Here is a 22,151-nt window from a genome sequence, read left to right on the forward strand (position 1 = left end):
ATTATCCCTTTACTGTGACATCACTGTATGCTTTATTACTATACTGTGACATCACTGTATGCTTTATTACTATACTGTGACATCACTGTATGCTTTATTACTTTACTGTGACATCATGGTATGCAACATCCTTATACTGTGACATCACTGTGTGCTTTATCCCTTTACTGTGAGATCACTGTGTACATTACCCCTTTACTGTGACATCACTGTGTGCATTATCCCTATACTGTGACATCACTGTGTGCATTATCCCTATACTGTGACATCACTGTGTGCATTATCCCTATACTGTGACATCACTGTGTACATTATCCCTATACTGTGACATCACTATGTACATTATCCCTGTACTGTGACATCACTGTGTACATTATCCCTTTACTGTGACATCACTGTATACATTATCCCTATACTGTGACATCACTGTGTGCATTATCCCTATACTGTGACATCACTGTGTGCATTATCCCTATACTGTGACATCACTGTGTGCTTTATCCCTATACTGTGACCTCACTGTGTGCATTATCCCTTTATTGTGACATCACTGTGTGCATTATCCCTATACTGTGACATCACTGCGTGCATTATCCCTATACTGTGACAGTGACATCACTGCATGCTTAATTACTATACTGTGACATCATGGTGTGCAACATCCTTATACTGTGACATCACTGTGTGCTTTATCCCTATACTGTGACCTCACTGTGTGCGTTATCCCTTTACTGTGACATCACTGTGTACATTATCCCTATACTGTGACATCACTGGGTGCTTTATCCCTATACTGTGACCTCACTGTGTGCATTATCCCTTTACTGTGACATCACTGTGTGCATTATCCCTATACTGTGACATCACTGTGTGCATTATCCCTTTACTGTGACATCACTGTGTGCATTTTCCCTATACTGTGACATCACTGTGTGCATTATCCCTTTACTGTGACATCACTGTGTACATTTTCCCTATACTGTGACATCACTGTGTGCATTATTCCTATACTGTGACAGTGACATCACTGTATGCTTTATCCCTATACTGTGACAGTGACATCACTGTATGCTTAATTACTATACTGTGACATCATGGTGTGCAACATCCTTATACTGTGACATCACTGTGTGCTTTATCCCTACACTGTGACCACACTGTGTGCGTTATCTCTTTACTGTGACATCACTGTGTGCTTTATCCCTATACTGTGATCTCACTGTGTGCTTTATCCCTATACTGTGACCTCACTGTGTGCATTATCCCTTTACTGTGACATCACTGTGTGCATTATCCATATACTGTGACATCACTGTGTGCATTATCCCTATACTGTGACATCACTGTGTACATTATCCCTTTACTGTGACATCACTGTGTACATTATCCCTATACTGTGACATCACTGTGTGCATTATCCCTATACTGTGACAGTGATATCACTGTATGCTTTATCCCTATACTGTGAAATCACTGTGTACATTATCCCTTTACTGTGACATCACTGTGTACATCATCCCTATACTGTGACATCACTGTGTTCATTATCCCTTTACTGTGACATCACTGTGTACATTATCCCTATACTGTGACATCACTGTGTGCATTATCCCTATAATGTGACAGTGACATCACTTTATGCTTTATCCCTATACTGTGACATCACTGTGTACATCATCCCTATACTGTGACATCACTGTGTGCATTATCACTGTGACTGACGGGGACAACTGTTCTTTTTTAGTCATCTAAAAGTCAGTGAGGGGAATTTATTAAAACCTGTGTAGGGAAAGAGTGGTGCAGTTACCCTTGGCAACCAATCAGATTCCTTTTTTTTTTTCAGAGACCTTTTAAAAAAAATGAAAGAAGGGATCTGATTGGTTGCTATGGGCAACTGCACCACTCTTTCCCTACACAAGTTTTGATAAATCTCCCCCAGTGTTTGTACATGTATCTTCTGAATGTTACAATGATGGACAAGATGGATTCCTCCATACTGTGTTCATTATTCTTGCTCTGTGTGGTCACTGTATCCCTGGACATTATTGCATTTATTATCTCTGTAGTGTGGAAATACTGACCCAGATGTATCAATCTGTCCAAGAACAGATCTGTCTGGTTTTCCCATAGCAACCAATCCCAGCTGAACTTACATTTCTCCGACTGCTCTGGTATAATGACCTGTTGCTATAAGCAAATCAGACAGTGTTTGTCCTGATAAATCTAGGTGATCGAGATCATTACCTCTGTACTGTGACATCACTGTGTGCATTATATGTCATGAAGTGATGAGCATAAAGTGTCATAAAGTGATGAGCGGCAGGGGCCATATTAGAAATCATGATTTTTCACGTTTATATTGACGATTATTCGTCCTATTGTTCACGAAATACACATATTTGCTATGTTCGTCCACTTTTATTTTCATGCGAAAATTTGCATGTGAAAAACAAACAAAAAACAAACCAAAATAAAAAACGAATAATCGTCATTACGAACATATAGCACTATATTCTAAATATTCGGGAACTCGCCGATATTCGCAATAAAAATGTACATTATGAATATTCGTGCTCAACACTAGTCATAACATCATTCACCATCCCTTGCAGCACCTACTGTCACCTTCCCTCCTGCTGCTCCTCCTGTCAACCTCCCTCCTGCTCCACCATCACCCTCTTGCTGCACCTCCTGTGACTGCTGTCACCTACTGTCACCCTCCCTCCTGCAAAAAAAGAGAGGGGGGGTGTTGCTTCCATAATAATATACTAAAATTCAAAATAATAAACAGATTTTTTTTTTTATATCAACTGGCTCCAGAAAGTTAAACAGATTTGTATATTACTTTTACTGCTATTAAAAATTCTTAATCCTTTCAAAAATTATCAGCTGCTGAAGTTGAGTTGTTGTTTTCTGTCTGGCAACAGTGCTCTCTGCTGACATCTCTGCTTGTCTCGGGAACTGCACAGAGTAGAAGTGGTTTGCTATGGGGATTTGCTTCTAAACTGGGCGGTTCCCGAGACAGGTGTCATCAGAGAGCACTTAGACAGAAAAGAACAACTCAACTTCAGCAGCTCATAAGTACTGAAAGGATTAAGATTTTTTAATAGAAGTAATTTACAAATCTGTTTAACTTTCTGGAGCCAGTTGATATATAAAAAAAAGTTATTTTCTGTATAACCCCTTTAAGTCTCTAATCCGGTGTTTCCCAACCAGGGTGCCTCCAGCTGTTGTAAAACTACAATCCCCAGCATGCCCAGACAGCCGAAGGCTGCTGGGAGTTGTAGTTTTACTATAGCTGGAGGCACCCTGGTTGGGAAACACTGCGTCTAATCTGTAAAAAAAAGAAAAACAACTAGGTAACACATTCACTTTACTCTGGTGGAGAAAAAAAATTCTTTATATCAACTGGTGCCGGAAAGTTAAACAGATTTGTAAATTACTTCTATTAAAAAATCTTAATCCTTCCAGTACTTATCAGCTGCTGTAGGCTCCACAGCAAGTTCTTTTCTTTTTTAAATTTCCTTTCAGTCTGACCACAGTGCTCTCTGCTGACACCTCTGTCCATGTCAGGAACTGTCCGGAGCAGTATAGGTTTGCTATGGGGATTTGCTCCTGCTCTGGACAGTTCCTGACATGGACAGAGGTGTCAGCAGAGAGCACTGTGGGCAAACAGAAAAGAAATTCAAAAATAAAAGAACTTCCTGTGGAGCCTACAGCAGCTGATAAGTACTGGAAGGATTAATATTTTCTTATAGAAGTAATTTACAAATCTGTTTACCTTTCTGGCACCAGTTGATAAAAAAAAAAAAAAAATTTCCACCGGAGTACCCCTTTAAAGTGAATGTGTTACCTAGTGGTTTTTCTTTTTTACAGATTAGACGCAGTGTTTCCCAACCAGGGTGCCTCCAGCTGTAGTAAAACTACAACTCACCACCGGAGTACCCCTTTAACTCACCGGAGTACCCCTTTAAGGCAGCAGAGTGTTTGGTACCATAAAGTGAACATTCCACTAGTGGGCGTACAGTATAGCATACTATCCATTGAACATTGATCCTCCGTATGCATAGTATTACATAACTTTTCCTTTAAAGGGGTATTCCAGGAAAAAACTTTTTTTTATATATATATCAACTGGCTCGGGAAAGTTAAACAGATTTGTAAATTACTTCTATTAAAAAATCTTAATCCTTTCAGTACTTATGAGCTTCTGAAGTTAAGGTTGTTCTTTTCTGTCTAAGTGCTCTCTGATGACACGTGTCTCGGGAACCGCCCAGTTTAGAAGCAAATCCCCATAGCAAACCTCTTCTAAACTGGGCGCTTCCCGAGACACGTGTCATCAGAGAGCACTTAGACAGAAACGAACAACTCAACTTCAGAAACTCATAGGTACTGAAAGGATTAAGATTATTTAATAGAAGTGATTTACAAATCTGTTTAACTTTCTGGAGCCAGTTGATATATATAAAAAAGTTTTTTCCTGGAATACCCCTTTAATGCTAAATATATCCTGCGTACAATTGCTCTTTGAAGATTGAAGTTTCCATATTCTACCTTTCATAATTTACATGAGACAAATACCGCCCTATTGTGTCACTTTGATACCAATACTCCTGTAGAACACAATAGGTTATAATCGTACTCACAGACCGGTCACATGATCTCTATCTAACAAAACTCGTAGCGCGCAGCTTTCTCTGTGGGGGTGTTTGGGGCCATTGTTCAGCCTTTATTATGTGTCGCTCCTTCTGAATGTCGAGATCTTGGCTGAAACATATTCCCCGGTATGTGGTTTTATGAATTCACAAGGAATCGAGTCACTATAGCCGCTCAAAATCAGCCACTGTTTTCCCATTTATCGGCACATCAGCACTTCACGTGGGAGGTGATATAATCTAAATACAGCCGCATTATAACACTCCACTACTAAATGAAGAAACTCCTACACGTGACACTTCCTCAGCCCAGTCACTGACAGGGGTCGCCGGTATTAGCAGATCAGCTATGAATGAAATTTCCTCAAAAGAAATCCATATAGGACTGGTCATTCAAAAAATGTTTTAAAGGGGTACTCCAGCCCTAAGACATCTTATTCCCTATCCAAAGGATAGGGGATAAGATGTCTGACTGCAGAGGTCCCGCCGCTGGGGACCCCCGTGATCTTGCATTCGGCACCCACCTCGGGGAGCTGCACGCCGCGCTACCAGCTCAGAATCTGCCATGTGATGATCACTGGGCCGGAGTATCGTGACGTCACAACTCCACCCCTGTGTGATGTCACGCCCCCTCCCATAGACTTGCATAGCGGGGCATGACATCACATGGGGGTGGAGTGGTGACGTCATGATACTGCGGCCCCGTGGTCGTCACACGGCAGATTCTGCCAGCTCACAATCTGCCGTGTGACGACCACAGGGCCGGAGTATCGTGACGTCACAACTCCGCCCCCCGTGTGACGTCACGCCCCCTCCCATAGACTTGCATAGCAGGGGCGTGATGTCACCCGGGGGCGGAGTTGTGGCGTCACGATGCTCCGGCCCTGTGGTCGTCACGTGGCAGATTCTGAGCTGGCAGCGTGGCGTGCAGCTGCCCGAGGTGGGTGCTGAATTCAAGATTGCGGGGGTCCCCAGCGGCGGGACCTCTGCGGCCGGAGTACCCCTTTAAGAGAGTTTGGCTGTGATACCTAAAGCAGAATCCCAATAGTTCTGTGTGATTATACGTAAGGCGCATCCCCCCCCACACACACCTTGATAACTAGGGGTCCTCTACCAACAAGTTCAGCCGATAACATGTAGAGGTGGCCATGCATGCATGTGGCTCTCTCCATTAAAGGGATACTCCGCTGGAATTTTTTTTAAAGTTAAAGGGGTATTCCATGAAAAAAAAAATATATATATATATATATTCTCACAGGTGGAGTTTTAAATGGATCCAGCATGTCACCCAGTCAGAGGCTATATGCCCAGCAGAGGTGAGTGGATAGTTGAGTGTTAGGCTCAGAATTTGTGCTAGGTTCCCATCCTAAATGAGGCCACCTCCCCGTGGTGGATGGGGGACACGTTTTGATCAAAAAGTGCGCTAAGAGCCTCAATTTTTTTGACCAATGTGTGCTGCTGCAATCCTCTTTTTTTGTATATATATATATATATATATATATATATATATATATATATATATATATTTTTTTTTTTTTATTCATATCAACTGGCTCCAGAAAGTTAAACAGTTTTGTAAATTACTTCTATTAAAAAATCTTAATCCTACCAGTACTTATCAGCTGCTGAAGTTGAGTTGTTCTTTTCTTTGACCACAGTACGCTCTGCTGACACCTCTGTCTGTCTCAGGAACTGTCCAGAGTAGCAACAAATCCCCATAGCAAACCTATTCTGCTCTGGATAGTTCCTGACACGGACAGAGGTGCCAGAGAGCACTGTGGTCAGACAGAAAAGAAAGTCAAAAAGAAAAGAACTTCCTGTGGAGCATACAGCAGCTGAAAAGTACTGGAAGGATTAAGATTTTTAAATAGAAGCAATTTACAAATCTGTATAACTTTCTGGCACCAGTTGATTTAAAAAACAATTTACAATGTAAATTGTAAATCCATTTTGCCTCAGTACACAGCAACCTGTTATCAAGGTCTCCTCACCTTGGACCTAATTTGCATTTAATGAAACCCCAAAATTGTAACTGGGATAGATCTTCCTTATGGGTTTCCCACATATGTCTGGCCAGACATATGTGGGAAACCCATAAGGGAGACCTATCCCAGTTACAACTTTGGGGTTTCATTAAATGCAAATTAGGTCCAAGGAGAGGAGACCTTGATAACAGGTTGCTGTGTACTGAGGCAAAATGGATTTACAATTTACATAGTTTGAGCCCTCAAGGGCTGAATGAGAGATTCACCTTTTCTGCCTTTTTATAAATCATTCCGACCTAGCATCAGTTTAAAATTGAGGTTATTTCCTAATTGGCAATACCATATTACTAGTAAATTAGAGGGAAGCCGCACGGCCGGTTAAAAAATAACTGGTGATACATGTGTAAATGATGTCAATGATAACTCTGATTGATGGGCACTATCCTATCCCATAAAATAGTTTTGTCTATTGTGTATGACAATTTTTTAACAAGCTACTAGTGTGATCCATATACGTGCCAAGTGTTTGATACATGTGGATACATATGACATTATTTTGTAATTTTTGATAGTAATATGTTTATTTTACAATTTGTTAAGACATCCTTATATGCCAGTTTTACATCTGGTGCCCCTATGGAGATATCCATAATCCCTTTTAGTATCAGAGGAATCAATATGTCCAACTGGTAACTTTATACCTACCTTCTACAATATAAATAACAGATGTGCATAAACTAAGTCTTCGCGCATCTCTCTGCTGTGCATCCATTCAAGCTGAGAACATTGGAAAACGGACTATGTATTTGCGCAGCTGGGTGCGCGCACTGCGCGGCCGCGCATGCACAGAATTACCAGTGGAGCCCCGAACATTTCTAAGATCTTGCGCAGCGACACTTGGGCATTGTTTACATGCCACGTCATCACTGCTCGTGCGCAGAAGCGCAGTCGGAGTCATGACTAGACTTAAGATCTTGCGCAGCGCAATCTGCGCAGAACATACTTGCCATGTCATTGTGGAATATCCGGGCTTTTTACCTATTGGGATCATACACGTGGCCTCCCCTGACAGGTAGGGAGAATATGGGTCATTTTTAGATCTTGTAGATGTCCATAATGGATTAGAGAACCTTTGATTGGAGTACCCAATCAGGCAATCATGGGAATGATACCTGATTGGAGGATGTATTCACTGACATCAGTAGAGGAGGTTATATAACCGCAGTTTGGGGTTTTCGGATGCCATTGCGCACATGCCTCTTGACAAAGCCACTTAGGTGGTGAAACGTTGAGGGGGCAGTGTTTTGGTTTTAATTAGCTGTGTGCTTCAGCCAACAATAGTAGAAAGGAGACATTACCTGCAGAAATGCCCTCTACATCCAATGTATTATTAATGGAGCTAGCAAAGCCCTCCTACTTATAATTCATGCTGGCTGAGTGCACACAGTGCTTTTATTTTTAAGTGTGTGTTTTTTCATGACTAATATGATTTGTCTTTGTGGACCCAAACAATAAAGTCCTGTAAATAATTGATTTTGACGGCTGGGAACTCAAGGTTTTTTTGGACCACCTAGGTGGTCTATAAGTTGTAAATGTTATACGGCCATCTCATTTTCTGTGACTCGGTACTATAAGTGATGTCACAGCTATGACAGTGTATAACAATAGAATAACATGGTTTTCTTTTCTTCCTCTAGGATTGTGACATAGCCCAGTCTACTGCATCATTCTTACATATTGAAAGGTTAACTGGTTTCCTATGATTATGGCCCTATTATATGTGCCTGAGATAGAGACCTTAGATTATCCCAGCAGGGACAGGCAATAAATGGTGATAGTGTCTGTATTTCTATATATTTAAATATGTTGCCAATAAAAAATTCCTAATAAATATATTTTAAATGAGATTTTACTTGTTGTTGTTGTTTTTTTTTTTTTTATTAATTAAAGAGATACGAATGCATCACTTCATTATAGGTGTTTGTACTGAGTGATGTACAGAGGCGTAACTTGAAGATTCTGAGCCCCATTGGAAAAATCAGGAACAGAAAACCATGGGGGTAGGTGGAGGCCTGTTATGCAGGAATAGAAAAACAGAGCTTATTTCTTTTAAAAGCAGCTCCATGTTTGTCCCCAGGTTGTGTGTGGTATTACAACTTGGCTCCATTCACTTCAATGGATATGAGCTCCAGAACCACACCCAACCTGGAGACAGACAAGGTTCTTGAAAGAAATTAGCTCTGTTTTCTCTGTTGTTCTATTCCTGGATAACCCCTTTAAGTGTAAAAAAAAAATGTAAAATATTGAAGAGGTTTAGTCACCATAATCATTTATGAAATTTAGATTAAAATTACCAAAAAAGTTTGATAAATGTAGTTTTAGTGCTACTATTCCCCACTGATCAAGAGAACGGGGGTCTAATGTCCATCATCATTTGCAAAGGAGCACTTGCTAGCACCGTCTTTTTCTCCCCCTACCCCTGCTAAAAAAAACAATGACCGCCCAACGGACCCCTTGACTATAATGGGATCCATCGAGACCCATTGTTACCCGTGGAGTACACCTTTAAGTACATGAGTTAAACATTGGTTACTGTTCCTGTACGTGTTGCTTTAATAGCAGATATACTGACTGAACAGTTTCTGGTGCGCTTTTCACATTTGTACGGAAAATGCAATTCCAGACAGGATACAGGAACAGTCCTGTTAGATTCTCTCTATTGTGAGGGGCCTACAAAGGTGGGCTATCTGTGGTGCAGATATCTGAATCATACTTGAGCACGATACTCTATGTACAGGGTACACACTGAAGAAACCAATTGTTAGCCACACAGCACTAATGTCAACCTTAGGTCAATAAAAGAGATTAGTGTACGCAGAAGAGCCCTTGTACAGCCCTTGTACAGTAGATACTTTTTCTTGGAGCTGGAAACAGGATACAGGAGGAACGATGCCCTCACTTCGTAGACTCGAAGCAACCTTTTTGGTGAAATCCTCCAAACTTTATACAGTTCCATGTTAGCTACACATGCGGCCATATCTGTTTTCCAGAAACGTCTACATAGAGGCTAAATGGGAACCATATCATGTGACCAATGAATCACTCACATACAAAATATGCAGATATTTAACCCTTACTCTCAGATTACCTAAGTGTATACTTTAATGGCAATGAAATACACAAAAACAGTTTTGCATGAGAACTCATGATTCTTCACACACAGACTTAGGCAATGAGAACAGGATTTCCTCAGCCACACGACAACTTCTTATATTTTGTACCTGAGATAAAAGGGGATACAGGTACCAGGAGACTGTGAATGTGTATGTCCAGCTTTGTGACTTCCCAAAGGCATTGTACAGTATATACTCCAGGAAGTGGATGAGCCGATACTGTAGAGAGGTACGAGCTGAGGCCTATGAGTACCATACTTAGTCTGTCACAGGAACAGTACCACATGGGGAGAGAGTCATGAGGTGGTGTTTTCGAGATACCTTAGTCACCCTGTCTCTCATCTGAGTCTGTGACCAGCACAACAACTGTGTTATTAGCATTGGGTGCCATGAACTTTGTAACTGTTCGAGTAGGTGCCTCTCTCGGTTAGGAGACATCTTGAATAGTGTTGCTCGCGAATATTCGCAATGTGAATTTTATTTGCGAATATCGCATATTCGCGAATTCATGAATATTCGCGAATATAGCACTATATATTTGTAATTACAAATATTTTTTTTATTTTTTTCACAGTACACATCACAGTGATCACCCCTCTCTGCTTCCAGCTTGTGCGGTCTAAAGAAGGCTGTAATACTACTGTGTGAGACTGGCGTGCGAATTTACGCATATGGGAAAATTTGCATATGCTAATTTTCGCTTATGCAAACTTTTGCATATGCTAATTTTTGCACATGCGAATTTTCGTTTATGCTAATTGTAGCATATGCAAATTTTCGCATATGCGAAAATATAACGCAAATATTGTGAATATGCGAATTTAGCGAATATATGACGAATATTCGTCCATATAGTCGTGAAATATCGCAAATTCGAATATGGCCTATGCCACTCAACACTAATCTTGAAAGCCATCAGATCAGTGACGTTGTTCCCGCTGGACTCCCCTAACAGCGAGGGGATTAGCCCTTGGGGCAGCCCCTAGTACACTTGTACCCTGGACCGTGTAAACTTAGCATATTTCACACGTTGAGCTCTTGGTTGGTCCAGTATGTCATCATTTTTTTTGGAAACTTCATACAGTATATTTGTGCTTCTCTTTTTAACTGGGTTTCCCCTTGTATGTAAGTGGCTTCTATATTTGCAGCTCAGTGAAATTTGCAAAAATTTGACTAGAAGACTGAGCTGTGAGGCAGGAGGATGAGGCGAGCAGGACAGTTCTGTTCCATCCTCTGGCAAGCCCTGCTACCTCATTCTGTCACACAGGGTTTTTGTCACTTTCTTACTCACCGTAATCTAATTGAATCTGCTTAGCAACTACACCAGCCTGAGATATGTAGAACACGAGAACACATTTACACAAATGAGCGCAGAAGACAGGCACGTGAGTGATCCGTGTGGACTGTGAAATCAGGAATGGTATAATATAAAGTTAGGAATAAAAAAAAAAAAAAAAAAAATATATATATATATATATATATATATATATATATACACAGTATATGATCTAACCTACTGTATACAGATTGATACTCTGCCATGACGGTGTCATTAAATATCTAAATATCATAAAATTGCATATGAATAGAACTAACTGCAAATAATGTATTTACAATGAAATGAGTAAATATTTATCGACCTAAGTTTCTGAGGAAAGGAATGAACACAGGCACCCATAGGCCATGTTCACAAGCCAGAATCTCCGAGCAGAATTGGTTGGAAAAATTCAGCTCAGAAATTGCAATGGTGTCTCATTGTTTTCAATGGGATTCTGCTGCACCGCGCACATGGCAGAATCTCCGAAGCAGAAACATCTGCCACCAGAATCCCTTTTCTGGCTGCCACAGTATGAATTGTTTCAAACTAATCACTAAGGATGGGGGATAAGTGGTGGGACCTCCCCGCGATCCCCCGTTTGGGGCCCCGGCTCAGCTCCTGTGTGTGACACTTTGCACACTGGGCGTCAGCTGGTCCAAACATGCCCCCTCCATTCATCTCTATGGGAGAGGTGGAGACATAGCGTTTGTGCGTCTCCACCTCTCCCATAGAGAAGATGCCCAGTGGTCAGACTCCCCCGTGATCAGACACTTATACCCTATCCTGCAGATAGGGGATATGTTTCTTACCACTGGACATCTTCTTTAACCCCTTAATGACCGAGCCCATTTTCACCTTAAGGACCAGGCCAATTTTATTTTTGCGTTTTCGTTTTTTCCACCTCACCTTCTAAAATCCATAACTCTTTTATATTTGCCTCTACAGACCCATAGAAGGGCTTGTTTTTTGCGTGACAATTTGTACTTTGTAATGAAACCTCTCATTTTACCATAAAATGTACGGCAAACCCCCCCCAAAAAAATTTTAGGGAGGAAATTTTTATGAAAACCTAAATTTTTCACATTTTGAAGGGTTTTGTTTTCACACTGTACATTTACGGTAAAAATGACATGTGTTCTTTATTCTGGGAGTCAATACGATTAAAATGATACCCATGGCTAGATACTTTTATATTTTTGTACCGCTTAAAAAAAATCTAAAACTTTTTGTACAAAATCAGTAATATAAAATCGCCCTATTTTGACCACCTATAACTTTTTCATTTTTCCGTATATGGGGCGGTATGAGGGCTCATTTTTTGCGCCATCATCTGTACTTTTTTTTTGCATATATAAAACTTTTAGATCATTTTTTATAAATTTTTTTTACTAAAATGTGACAAAAAAGCAGCATTTTTGGACTTTTTAAATTTTTTACGCCATTCACCGTACAGGATCATTAACATTATATTTTGATAGTTCAGACATTTACGCACGCGGCGATACCAAATATGTTTTTTTTTTTTTTTATTACGCTTTTTGGGGGTAAAATGGGAAAAACAGACAATTTTCATTTTTATTGGGGGAGGGGATTTTTCACTTTTTTTTTACTTTTAATTTTTACATTTTCCACCTTTTTTTTGTTTTTTTTTGTTTTACACTTTATGTCCCCATAGGGGACTATCTATAGCAATCCTTTGATTGCTAATACTGTGCTGTGCTATGTATAGGACACAGCACTGATCAGTATGATCGGTGATCTTCTGCTCTGGTCTGCTCGATCGCAGATCAGAGCAGAAGACCCCGGGAGACGGCCGGAGCCAGGTGAGGGGACCTCCGGCTATCATGCTGGATGATCGGATTCCCTCAGCAGCGCTGCGGGTGATCCGATCATCCAATCAAAGTGCCGCACTGCCGCAGATGCCATGATCTGTATTGATCACGGCATCGGAGGGGTTAATGGCGGACATCCGCACGATCACGGATGTTAGCCATTATAGGCGGGTCCCCGGCTGCTGCTAGCAGCCGGAACCTGCTGTGTATGACGCGAGCACCCTTCCGATGCTCGCGGTCATACACAGGACGTAAATGTACGTCCTGGTGCGGGAAGTCCCGCCAAACCAGGACGTACATTTACGTCCGTGGTCGTTAAGGGGTTAAAGGGGTATTCCAGTTTTTTTTATTTTTTTTATTTGACTATGCTACAGGGGGTGTAAAGTTAGTGTAGTACATAATATAGTGTCTGTACCTGTGTGTGACGGTTTTCTCACAATTCTTCTGTGATTTTCACCACACTATTTATTTTTAACAGCATACAAAATGACTGTTGTCTCAGATTTTTCCCAGCTTGCAATGCGGCCGAGACCTGACTCACTAGTCAGCTGATGACAGGGAGCCTGTCTGCTTCAATGGGTGGAGGGATCAATCTGCAACTAATGCAACAGCTGTAGGCACCCTGATTGAAAACCATATGTCTGCAGCTCATTGATGTTTCAATGGGTGGGGTGGCTGATGTGTGGAAGGGAGGAAAATGGAATTGTAGTCAAAAAAGTCAAACAGGAAATACTAGTTCACAAAAAGCTAGCCACAGTGTTATGGTAATCTCACAACATAGCTATTTATCCACAAGACAAGCGCAGATCCTTCCTAAGCATGTCCATTACTGTTTGCCAGGTACATACTAAAATCACCTTATGGTGGAGAACCCCTTTAAGAATGGAGCAGTAGCACACATGATCATCCATCTTTCCATTAATTCCACAATGTTCATAGAGAATGGCAAAGGACCTGGAGGGTAATGGAGGGGCCACATGGAATGTGCCCCCCTCATTTCCCTTTAGGGGGAACATTGTATTACCAAGACATGCACAACTTTTTCCCACCTAGACAGAAGAATGTATACTTACCTGTTTCTGAGTTCTGTTTCAGGGCCAGCTGTTGCTGGTCTGGTGAGGAGCGTCAGCTGATTGGTTGTCAGGATAAACGTTGATAAACGTTCCCAGATATATGTGGGAGCATCGCTATTGGTGGTTCAGTTTGCCGGGATCAACAGAAGAAGATATTCCTGCCCCCCTCTCTCCCTTGTCATGGTTGTTGTTAGGGGGGGACGATCACACAGCTAAGGGTGAGCGGACAGATACTTCATCTCAAAGAACATGTTGGTTATATGTCAATTAATTCTGGTGGTTAACTATTTATTATATTTATTACTTAATTGGATAATTATTTATTGATTATTTTTTTATTATTATTATTATTGATTGATTTATTATTCATTATTTATTGTAACTAAGTTACCCTAAATAAACTTATCTAGGAAGAGAAGGCATTGGCACTGCTACCATCAAAGACTTAAAATAATAATGTGAGGTTAAACTCTAAAGTGCCATCCGCAGATGCTATTAATAGCTGGGTGGTGCTCATGTTCAAAGAAACAGTCCTTGTAAAGCATACAGTAATAGAAAATGAAAACGGAGCACTCACCTTCCCACGCTGCAGCCTGACTAGAGAGGACCCAGTCCCGGTGACACAAGCGTCTTCAGGATGGCACAGATGAGTGGTAGATGTTCTGAGGCAGGGGAGGTGGAACGACGCCGGGCGACCGTGATCTTTTCTTCCAGTAAGTTATCTTTGTCTCTTTGTTTAGGTTAAGTAATGAGAAATTGTGTGTGTGTGTGTGTGTGGGGGGGGGGGGGGTCATTTCCATGAATGGAGTCTCAAGTGTTCATGTGCTACTGCTCCATTCACCCAGTAACATACATTTCTGTTCTCATTATTGGTGGGCGTCCTAGTGGGTGGACTCAACCAATTGGATACTTACCACCTAGCCTCTAGATAGGTGATGACTTTTAATCTATGGATGCAGACCACAAATCAGACCAAAAGATTCCCCTGTCCACACCCTGTTATCCATGGCACCATATATTATGTATAATGGACCCTAGGCCCTCCCATATAGAGCTCCCTATACTCCCGATCTCATTTACAGTATGCTGCTTCAACGGCTGGAAGCAGCATACTCTTCCTCTCTCCTTTTAGAACACATGTACGCTTGGCCACACCAAACATTCATGCGTATAAAGGGATCGGGAGAGATATCTGTTACCTTACCACATATGGAACCATCAGCTATTGCATACTGAATGGGTAACTTTAAGGTGCTTTAAAGGGGTACTCCACCCCTAGACATCTTATCCCCTATCCAAAGGAAGTTCATGATGGCACGACTCCGCTCCCGTGTGACGTCACGACCCGCCCCCTCAATGCAAGTCTATGGGAGGGGGCGTGGCGTGCCATCACGAACTTCCTTTGGATAGGGGATAAGATGTCTAGGGGTGGAGTACCCCTTTAAAGCACCACCCTTAAAGTTACCCATTCAGTATGCCAGGACCCAGACCCTCCAGTGCTTCCGGAGCAGAAACAGGTGGGTGCCGCATGCTATATTGGGACTCCCGCGATCAGACATCTTATCCCCTATCCCTTGGATAGGGGATAAGATGTCTAGGGGTGGAGTACGCCTTTCTGGGCCCCTTATAGTCACACTCTTATATTTTTTAACTTTTTTTTTCAATATCTATAACGAATGCAGTTATTTTTTCTTGATAGAAGCAAATATTTGCTTCTCTTCTTCTCCGTCCTTTGATGTCAGGAATATTTGTAGTTTTACCAATTACACGGGAGACAAGGTGTATTATTAATAAGCTGTGGCAATTCTGTCTGTGATCAAATATGGAGCCTTTGAACTAAACTGAACACTTAGTAAATAAAATTATTGTTCCTGTGGATACAGAAGGTCTTTTCTACACATTTGCTTTCACCGTGTCTTAAAGTCTATAGTGGAACCCCCAGGTGGAGGTGTGCCGGTCCTGTGAATAATGCAAAACTACAGGCAATAAGGCAATAAAGGTCTCTTTACACTCAGCGATTCTTTAAACCCCCAAGAATGGCTGACTTTTCCATCACAAGGTGAATTTAAGTAGAGAAAAAAACAGACATGGCCGCACATCAACAACATGCACCTTGATCTAAGGCTTTTCTGCAAAAAAAATTTTAACTGACAAGTCGTTAGTGTCGTTTATGATCATGAAGTGCAATCCTGCTAGCCACGTCACTGCCACCTATAAGTAGCTGGTCACTAACATCCCTAACATAAAATGGCGCCGCACTGAGAGGCGACCACAACACCAGTGCCCACAGGGGGAACGACCAACTGGCAGAGCAGCCAATGCCACTTGAACCAGTCCCCACAGACATGGCGCCAAGGCTGCAATGGACGCCGCACAGCACCGCACCAGAGTGAACAGGTGTAAAAAGCTCACTTACCATGTCCTTCCAGTCAAAGACTGGGAGGCTTCCAGAAAGAATAGAGCCTTTTGCGACTTCCTGCCAATTTACATAGGCCCAGGATCCTTGCAGCTGGTGGAGAGTTTCCTCTTGGCCAAGCAGGGGGCATTATTGATGCCTAGCACAGTGCTCCGCATTAGGAGAATGTGTTTGGTATATGTGCCAGGTAAACTGTCCTTTTGGTCTCTGTCAGGGTGGTGAGCACACCCCTAAGTGGAAATGTCCAAATTGAGCCAATTAGCCATTTTTCCCTCCCCGGTGTAATTTATATCTTACAGGGTCTCAAATGTAAATGGGGAGCAGGTGTCTTAAATTTGGTGTTATCACGCTCACACTCTCTAATACTAGTCACTGTTGCTCTGCATAAAGATGGTGTAGACCATAAGAAGATTGCCAGGACTCTAAAACTGAGCTGCAGCATGGTGGGCAAGATCATACAGTGGTTTCACAAGACCGGTTTCACTCATAACAGGTCTCGCCATGGTTGCCAAAGAAGTTGAGTGCATGTGCTCAGCATCATATTCAGAGGTTCTCTTTGGGAAATAGATGTAAGAGTGCAGCCAGCATTGCTGCAGAGGTTGAAGGGGTTGGGGGTCAGCCTCTCAGTGCTCAGACCATAGGCCGCACACTGCATCAAATTAGTCTGCTTTGCTGTCTTCCAAGATGAAAGTCTCTTCCAAAGAAGATGCACAAGAAAGCCTCCAAACAGTTTGCTGAAGACAAGCAGGACATGGATATTGAGACCAAGATGCTTATTTGGTTCCGATGGTGTCAGGCATGTGTGGCCGCAACCAGGTGAGGAGTAAAAAAACAAGTGTGTCTTGCCTACAATCAAGCATGGTGGTGGGAATGTCATGGTCTGGGCCTGCATGAGTTATGCTGGCACTGGGAAGTTACAGTTCATTGAGGGAACCATAAATACCAACATGTACTGTGACATACTAAAGCAGAGCATGATCCCCTCGCTTCAGAGACTGGTACACAGGGCAGTATTCCAATATGATAATGACCCCGAACACACCTCCAAGACCACTACTGCCTTGGTAAAGAATCTGAGGGTAAAGGTGATGGACTGTATGTCTCCAGACCTAAACCCAATTGAGCGATTAAACCTTTGAATCTCTGGTGAACTCCATGACCAAGAGGCTTAAAGGAGAAGGCTCATGCCCGATCAGTACAGAAAAATGGAGAGGGGATAAGATTTAGATTGTGGGGGGTCAGAGTGGTGGCCCCACGCGATCGTCTGTACGGAGCCCCGGCTCCCCCAAAGAGTGGCATGTCACGACCCCCGCCCAAAGAGGGGGCCGCCACGCCCCCTCCATATATCTCTATGGGAGAGCTGAAGATAGCCGAACAGCTCTCCCATAGAGATACATGGAGGGCATGGGGCTTCTTCTTTAAGGCAGTGCTGGAAAATAATGGTGGCCACACTAAATATGGACACTTTGGGTCCAATTTGGACATTTCTACTGAGAGGTTTACTCACTTTTGTGGTCAAGGTCAACTGGTGCTAGAAAATTAAACAGATTTGTAACTGGCACGGACCGAGGTGGCAGCGGAGAGCACTGTGGTCAGACTGGAGCATACAGCAGCTGATAAGTATTAGTAGGATTATTTTTAAATAGAAGTCATTTACAAATCTGTATAACTTTTTTGGCACCTGTTGACTTAAAAATGTTTTTGCTCCACCGGAGTACCCCTCTAAACACTGTTATACAGGTTATGTACTCACCACACTGTAGTAGAGGGTCATTACTTTACATGAAGAAAATATTTACAAATATGTGAGGGGTGGATTCACTTATGGGAGATAATGTAGATGCAAGGGCAAGTTGTTGGCAGGGGATGTTGGCAGGGGTACATGCTTTGAATAGTAGTCCTCATTGAAGCAATGCTACAGGAAACACACTAACATGCCTGCATCTCTCCACGTTCCAGATCAATACACCTGACGTTTAATGTATCTCATGACCGTCTTCACAGCCTCTTCTGAATGATGAGGACAGGAATTAATTTATTCATTGAATATTTTATGTTTTGGGATTTGGATGTTGCATGAGTCTGCTCCTTACCGCCACTTCAGCTTTGGACAGTTGAACTTCCCCCTTTGAGGGAGTGCTCTCACATAAAGGCATTTAGATGCAGTCTTTGATCGGTCAGGGTCTGAATGTTCAGACCCTTACCAATTTGGAGAACAAGCTGGGAGAAAACCGCATGGCTGTGTGCTCCACTCTCTGCTCTGTGTCACATGATCCAGACTTGCTCCATAGACTTACATTCAAACCCCCACTAATCAAAAGGTTGGACATGTGCCCCTTTCAAAGAAAATCTGTCAGCAGTATTACCCGCACTAAAGCTGTCACACAGGCTTGTAGTGCGGGTGGTGCTGATCAAAACGATACTCATGGCATCCAGATTCGCCCAGCCGTTCCGCCACAATTCGCCTTTATCTTTTTTATGCAAATTAGGACCTTGGGGCATGGGCGGAGCTCCAAACTGAGCTAGGGACATGCTGTTAGTGTAAGGTGCATGCGCCACTTCCCTCTCTGCTCTTGCGCCCCCTGTTAGTGTAAGGTGCATGCGCCACTTCCCTCTCTGCTCTTGCGCCCCCTGTTAGTGTAATGTGCATGCGCCACTTCCCTCTCTGCTCTTGCGCCCCCTGTTAGTGTAAGGTGCATGCGCCACTTCCCTCTCTGCTCTTGCGCCCCCTGTTAGTGTAAGGTGCATGTGCCGTACACTAACACGGGGCGAAAGAGCAGGGAGGGGGATTATGAATATTGATGAGCTTGGCGGAGCGCCCGCCCGGCAAAGATGACGTCAGCGTGCCTCTAGCTCAGTTCAGAGCTCCGCCCATGCCTCAAGGCCCTCATTTGCATAAAAAGAAAAAGGCGAATTGTGGCGGAACGGCTGGGCGAATCTGGGCGCCGTGAGTATCGTTTTGATCAGCATCACCAGCACTACAAGCCTGTGTGACAACTTTAGTGCGGGTAATACTGCTGACAGATTTCCTTTAAATAGAGGGGGAGTTTCTTTGCTTTATGCATGTCTTCAGTTTATGATTTGTTTTTGGCTTCAATATTTGCATAAAAACTAAACATGGGAATACAACCTTGAGCCATATAACTGTATTTAAACTAGAGGAAAAAAAAAATTTAGATCCAGCTGGTGCCAGAAAGTTTTACAGATTAGTAAGTCACTTCTATTTCAATAACTCTAGCCTTGGTGCATTATTTCTAGTGAGACATAGTGCTCTCTGTTGCCACCTCTGTCCATGGCAGGAACTTTCCAGAGCAGGAGACTTGCAACTGCACTGGACAGTTCCTGACACAGACAGAGGTGGCAGCAGAGAGTACCATGTCTGACTGGAAAGGAATACTGGAAGACTTTTTTAACTTTCTGGCACTAATTGATTTGAAAACATTTTTTTTCCTCTGCAGTACCCCTTTAAATCCGTTTTTTTTCTGGCAACATTCAAGTGGATGGAATAGAGCCCAAAGATGAGCTGGGTGGACAAAAAAACAGACCATTTCTCTATTCTCATACAACCTGTCTAAATTACCGTAAAAAGGTTGTCCCAGATTCTTTTCTACAAGAAGAGCACCACTCCTGTCCACAGGTTATGTGAAGTACTGCAGCTCAGCCCCATTCACTTCAATAGTGCTGAGCTGCAATACCAGACACAACCTGTGGACAGGAGTGGTGCTGTTTAATCCTGGACAACCCCTTTAAAGAAGTACTCCAGAATTTTTTTGCAGCCCATATCATCTGCATCCATGCATTTAGATCTACCTAATGCCTTAGCTATTCCAGCAAAAATTGAATAAAAAGTGATCAAAAAGTCATTACCATGCAAAAAAAAACGAAAAAAAAAAAACCTACAGACTCACAGAGAAAAACTTTTGCCCCCACTCAGCTCTGTAAGAGGCGAAATAAAAACAAATTGTAGCGGTCAGAACTTGGCAATTAAAAGATTTTAGTTTTTACATTTTTTCTTGCTGTTTAACGAAACAAAAATTTGGTATCATTGGAATCGTACTGACCTGTAGAATAAATGGAGCAAAAAAAAAAAAAGTATTATTAGAAAAAAAATGATTGCCCCACGAATAGCTCACTTAATTTTTTCTTTTTGTTTTCCTCTACATATAATTTTTTTTCCTGGCTTGATAATATATGGTCAAATAAAGGGTGCCAGTAAAATCGAGTAGTCGGAAAGGGATTAAAGGGGTTATCCAGGAAAAAAACTTTTTTTTATATATCAACTGACTCCAGGAAGTTAAACAGATTTGTAAATTACTTCTATTAAACAATCTTAATCCTAACAGTACTTATGAGCTACTGAAGTTGAGTTGTTCTTTTCTGTCTAATCGCTCTCTGATGACACGTGTCTCGGGAACTGTCCAGAGGAGAAGCAAATCCCCATAGCAAACCTCTTCTACTCTGTGCAGTTCCCGAGACAAGCAGAGATGTCAGCAGAGAGCATTGTTGCCAGACAGAAAAGAACAACTCAACTTCAGCAGCTGATAATTATTGGAAGGATAAAGATTTTTTAACAGAAGTAATTTACAAATCTGTTAACTTTCTGAAGCCAATTGATGTAAAAAAAAAAAAAGTTTTTTCCTGGAATACCCCTTTAATTCTGTCTTTAATTAGCTATGGCAGTGTAAGGTAGCCAAGCTAATCTAATATTGATGGCCTATCCCGGTGTTTTCCAACCAGGTGTGGCAAAACTACAACTCCCAGTCAAAGGCTGTCCCGGCATGCTGGGAGTGGTAGTTTTGCAACAGCTGGTGGCACCCTGGTTGGGAAACACTGGCCTATCCTGAGGGATTTTGTGAGGCCTGATAACCCCATTAAAGGGGTGTCCCTTGAAGCTGGGGGTTTGGCTTCTTCTGCTCCCAACACACAGCCAATTTTTTAGAGGAATTGGGAATGTTGCCGTCCCTTCTAACGGGAACTACGGAGGAAGGGGGAGATTTATCAAAACCTGTGCAGAGGAAGAGTGGTGCAGTTGCCCATGGCAACCAATCAGATTGCTTCTTTCATTTTCCACAGGCCTCTAAAGAGGCCTGTGGAAAATGAAAGAAGCAATCTGATTGGTTGCTATGGGCAACTGCCCCACTCTTTCTCTGCACAGGTTTTGATAAATCTCCCCCGATATGATTACTACAAAATGAAAGAGATAACCATGTTATTATAAGGAGCATTTTATTCAAAGCACTTTTAATAATAGCCATGTTATAAGCAGACATATTATGTACCTTCTGTGTTGTAGACACAACTTATGCAGAGGAAAATGTTACCCATAGCAACCAATCAGATCGCTTCTTTCTTTTTCACAAGGCCTCTGCAAAATGAAAGAAGCAATCTGATTGGTTGCTATGGGCAACTAAGCAACTTTTCCTCTGGACAGGTTTTGATAAATCTCCCCCTATGTAGCTACCATTTTATTTTCACATGGGGCTCCATCAAGTCTGTATCCATATTATTATGGTTAAAAAAAAAAAACAACTAAACAAGATAAATTCTGCATCACTGTAAGATAAATACATGATCCCAATGGCCCAATACCCGAAAGATCCATTGATTTATAATGGGGTCTAAGTCCTGGGGGGATCAAGTTTGCCATACTTTGAAGGCCATGTTCACGCGGTAGAATTTCCAAGTGGAATCTGGTGGAA

The 22,151-nt window shown here is 42.1% G+C and overlaps 1 protein-coding gene across 1 annotated transcript in view; it reads right to left on the reverse strand.

The window, feature by feature from the left end:
- Positions 1 to 20,396: 20,396 nt before the first annotated feature.
- Positions 20,397 to 22,151, reverse strand: part of LOC130293382 (cathepsin D-like) — a 69,939-nt gene continuing 68,184 nt past the window's right edge. Inside the window, exon 9 of the mRNA XM_056542003.1 lies at positions 20,397 to 20,513. Within this exon, the coding sequence (XP_056397978.1) occupies positions 20,454 to 20,513 (60 nt within the window). The 3' untranslated portion in view covers positions 20,397 to 20,453. The remainder of the gene's footprint in view (positions 20,514 to 22,151) is intronic.

This window comes from Hyla sarda, chromosome 10 (genome assembly GCF_029499605.1).
Source record: "Hyla sarda isolate aHylSar1 chromosome 10, aHylSar1.hap1, whole genome shotgun sequence".
Lineage (NCBI taxonomy): Eukaryota > Metazoa > Chordata > Amphibia > Anura > Hylidae > Hyla > Hyla sarda.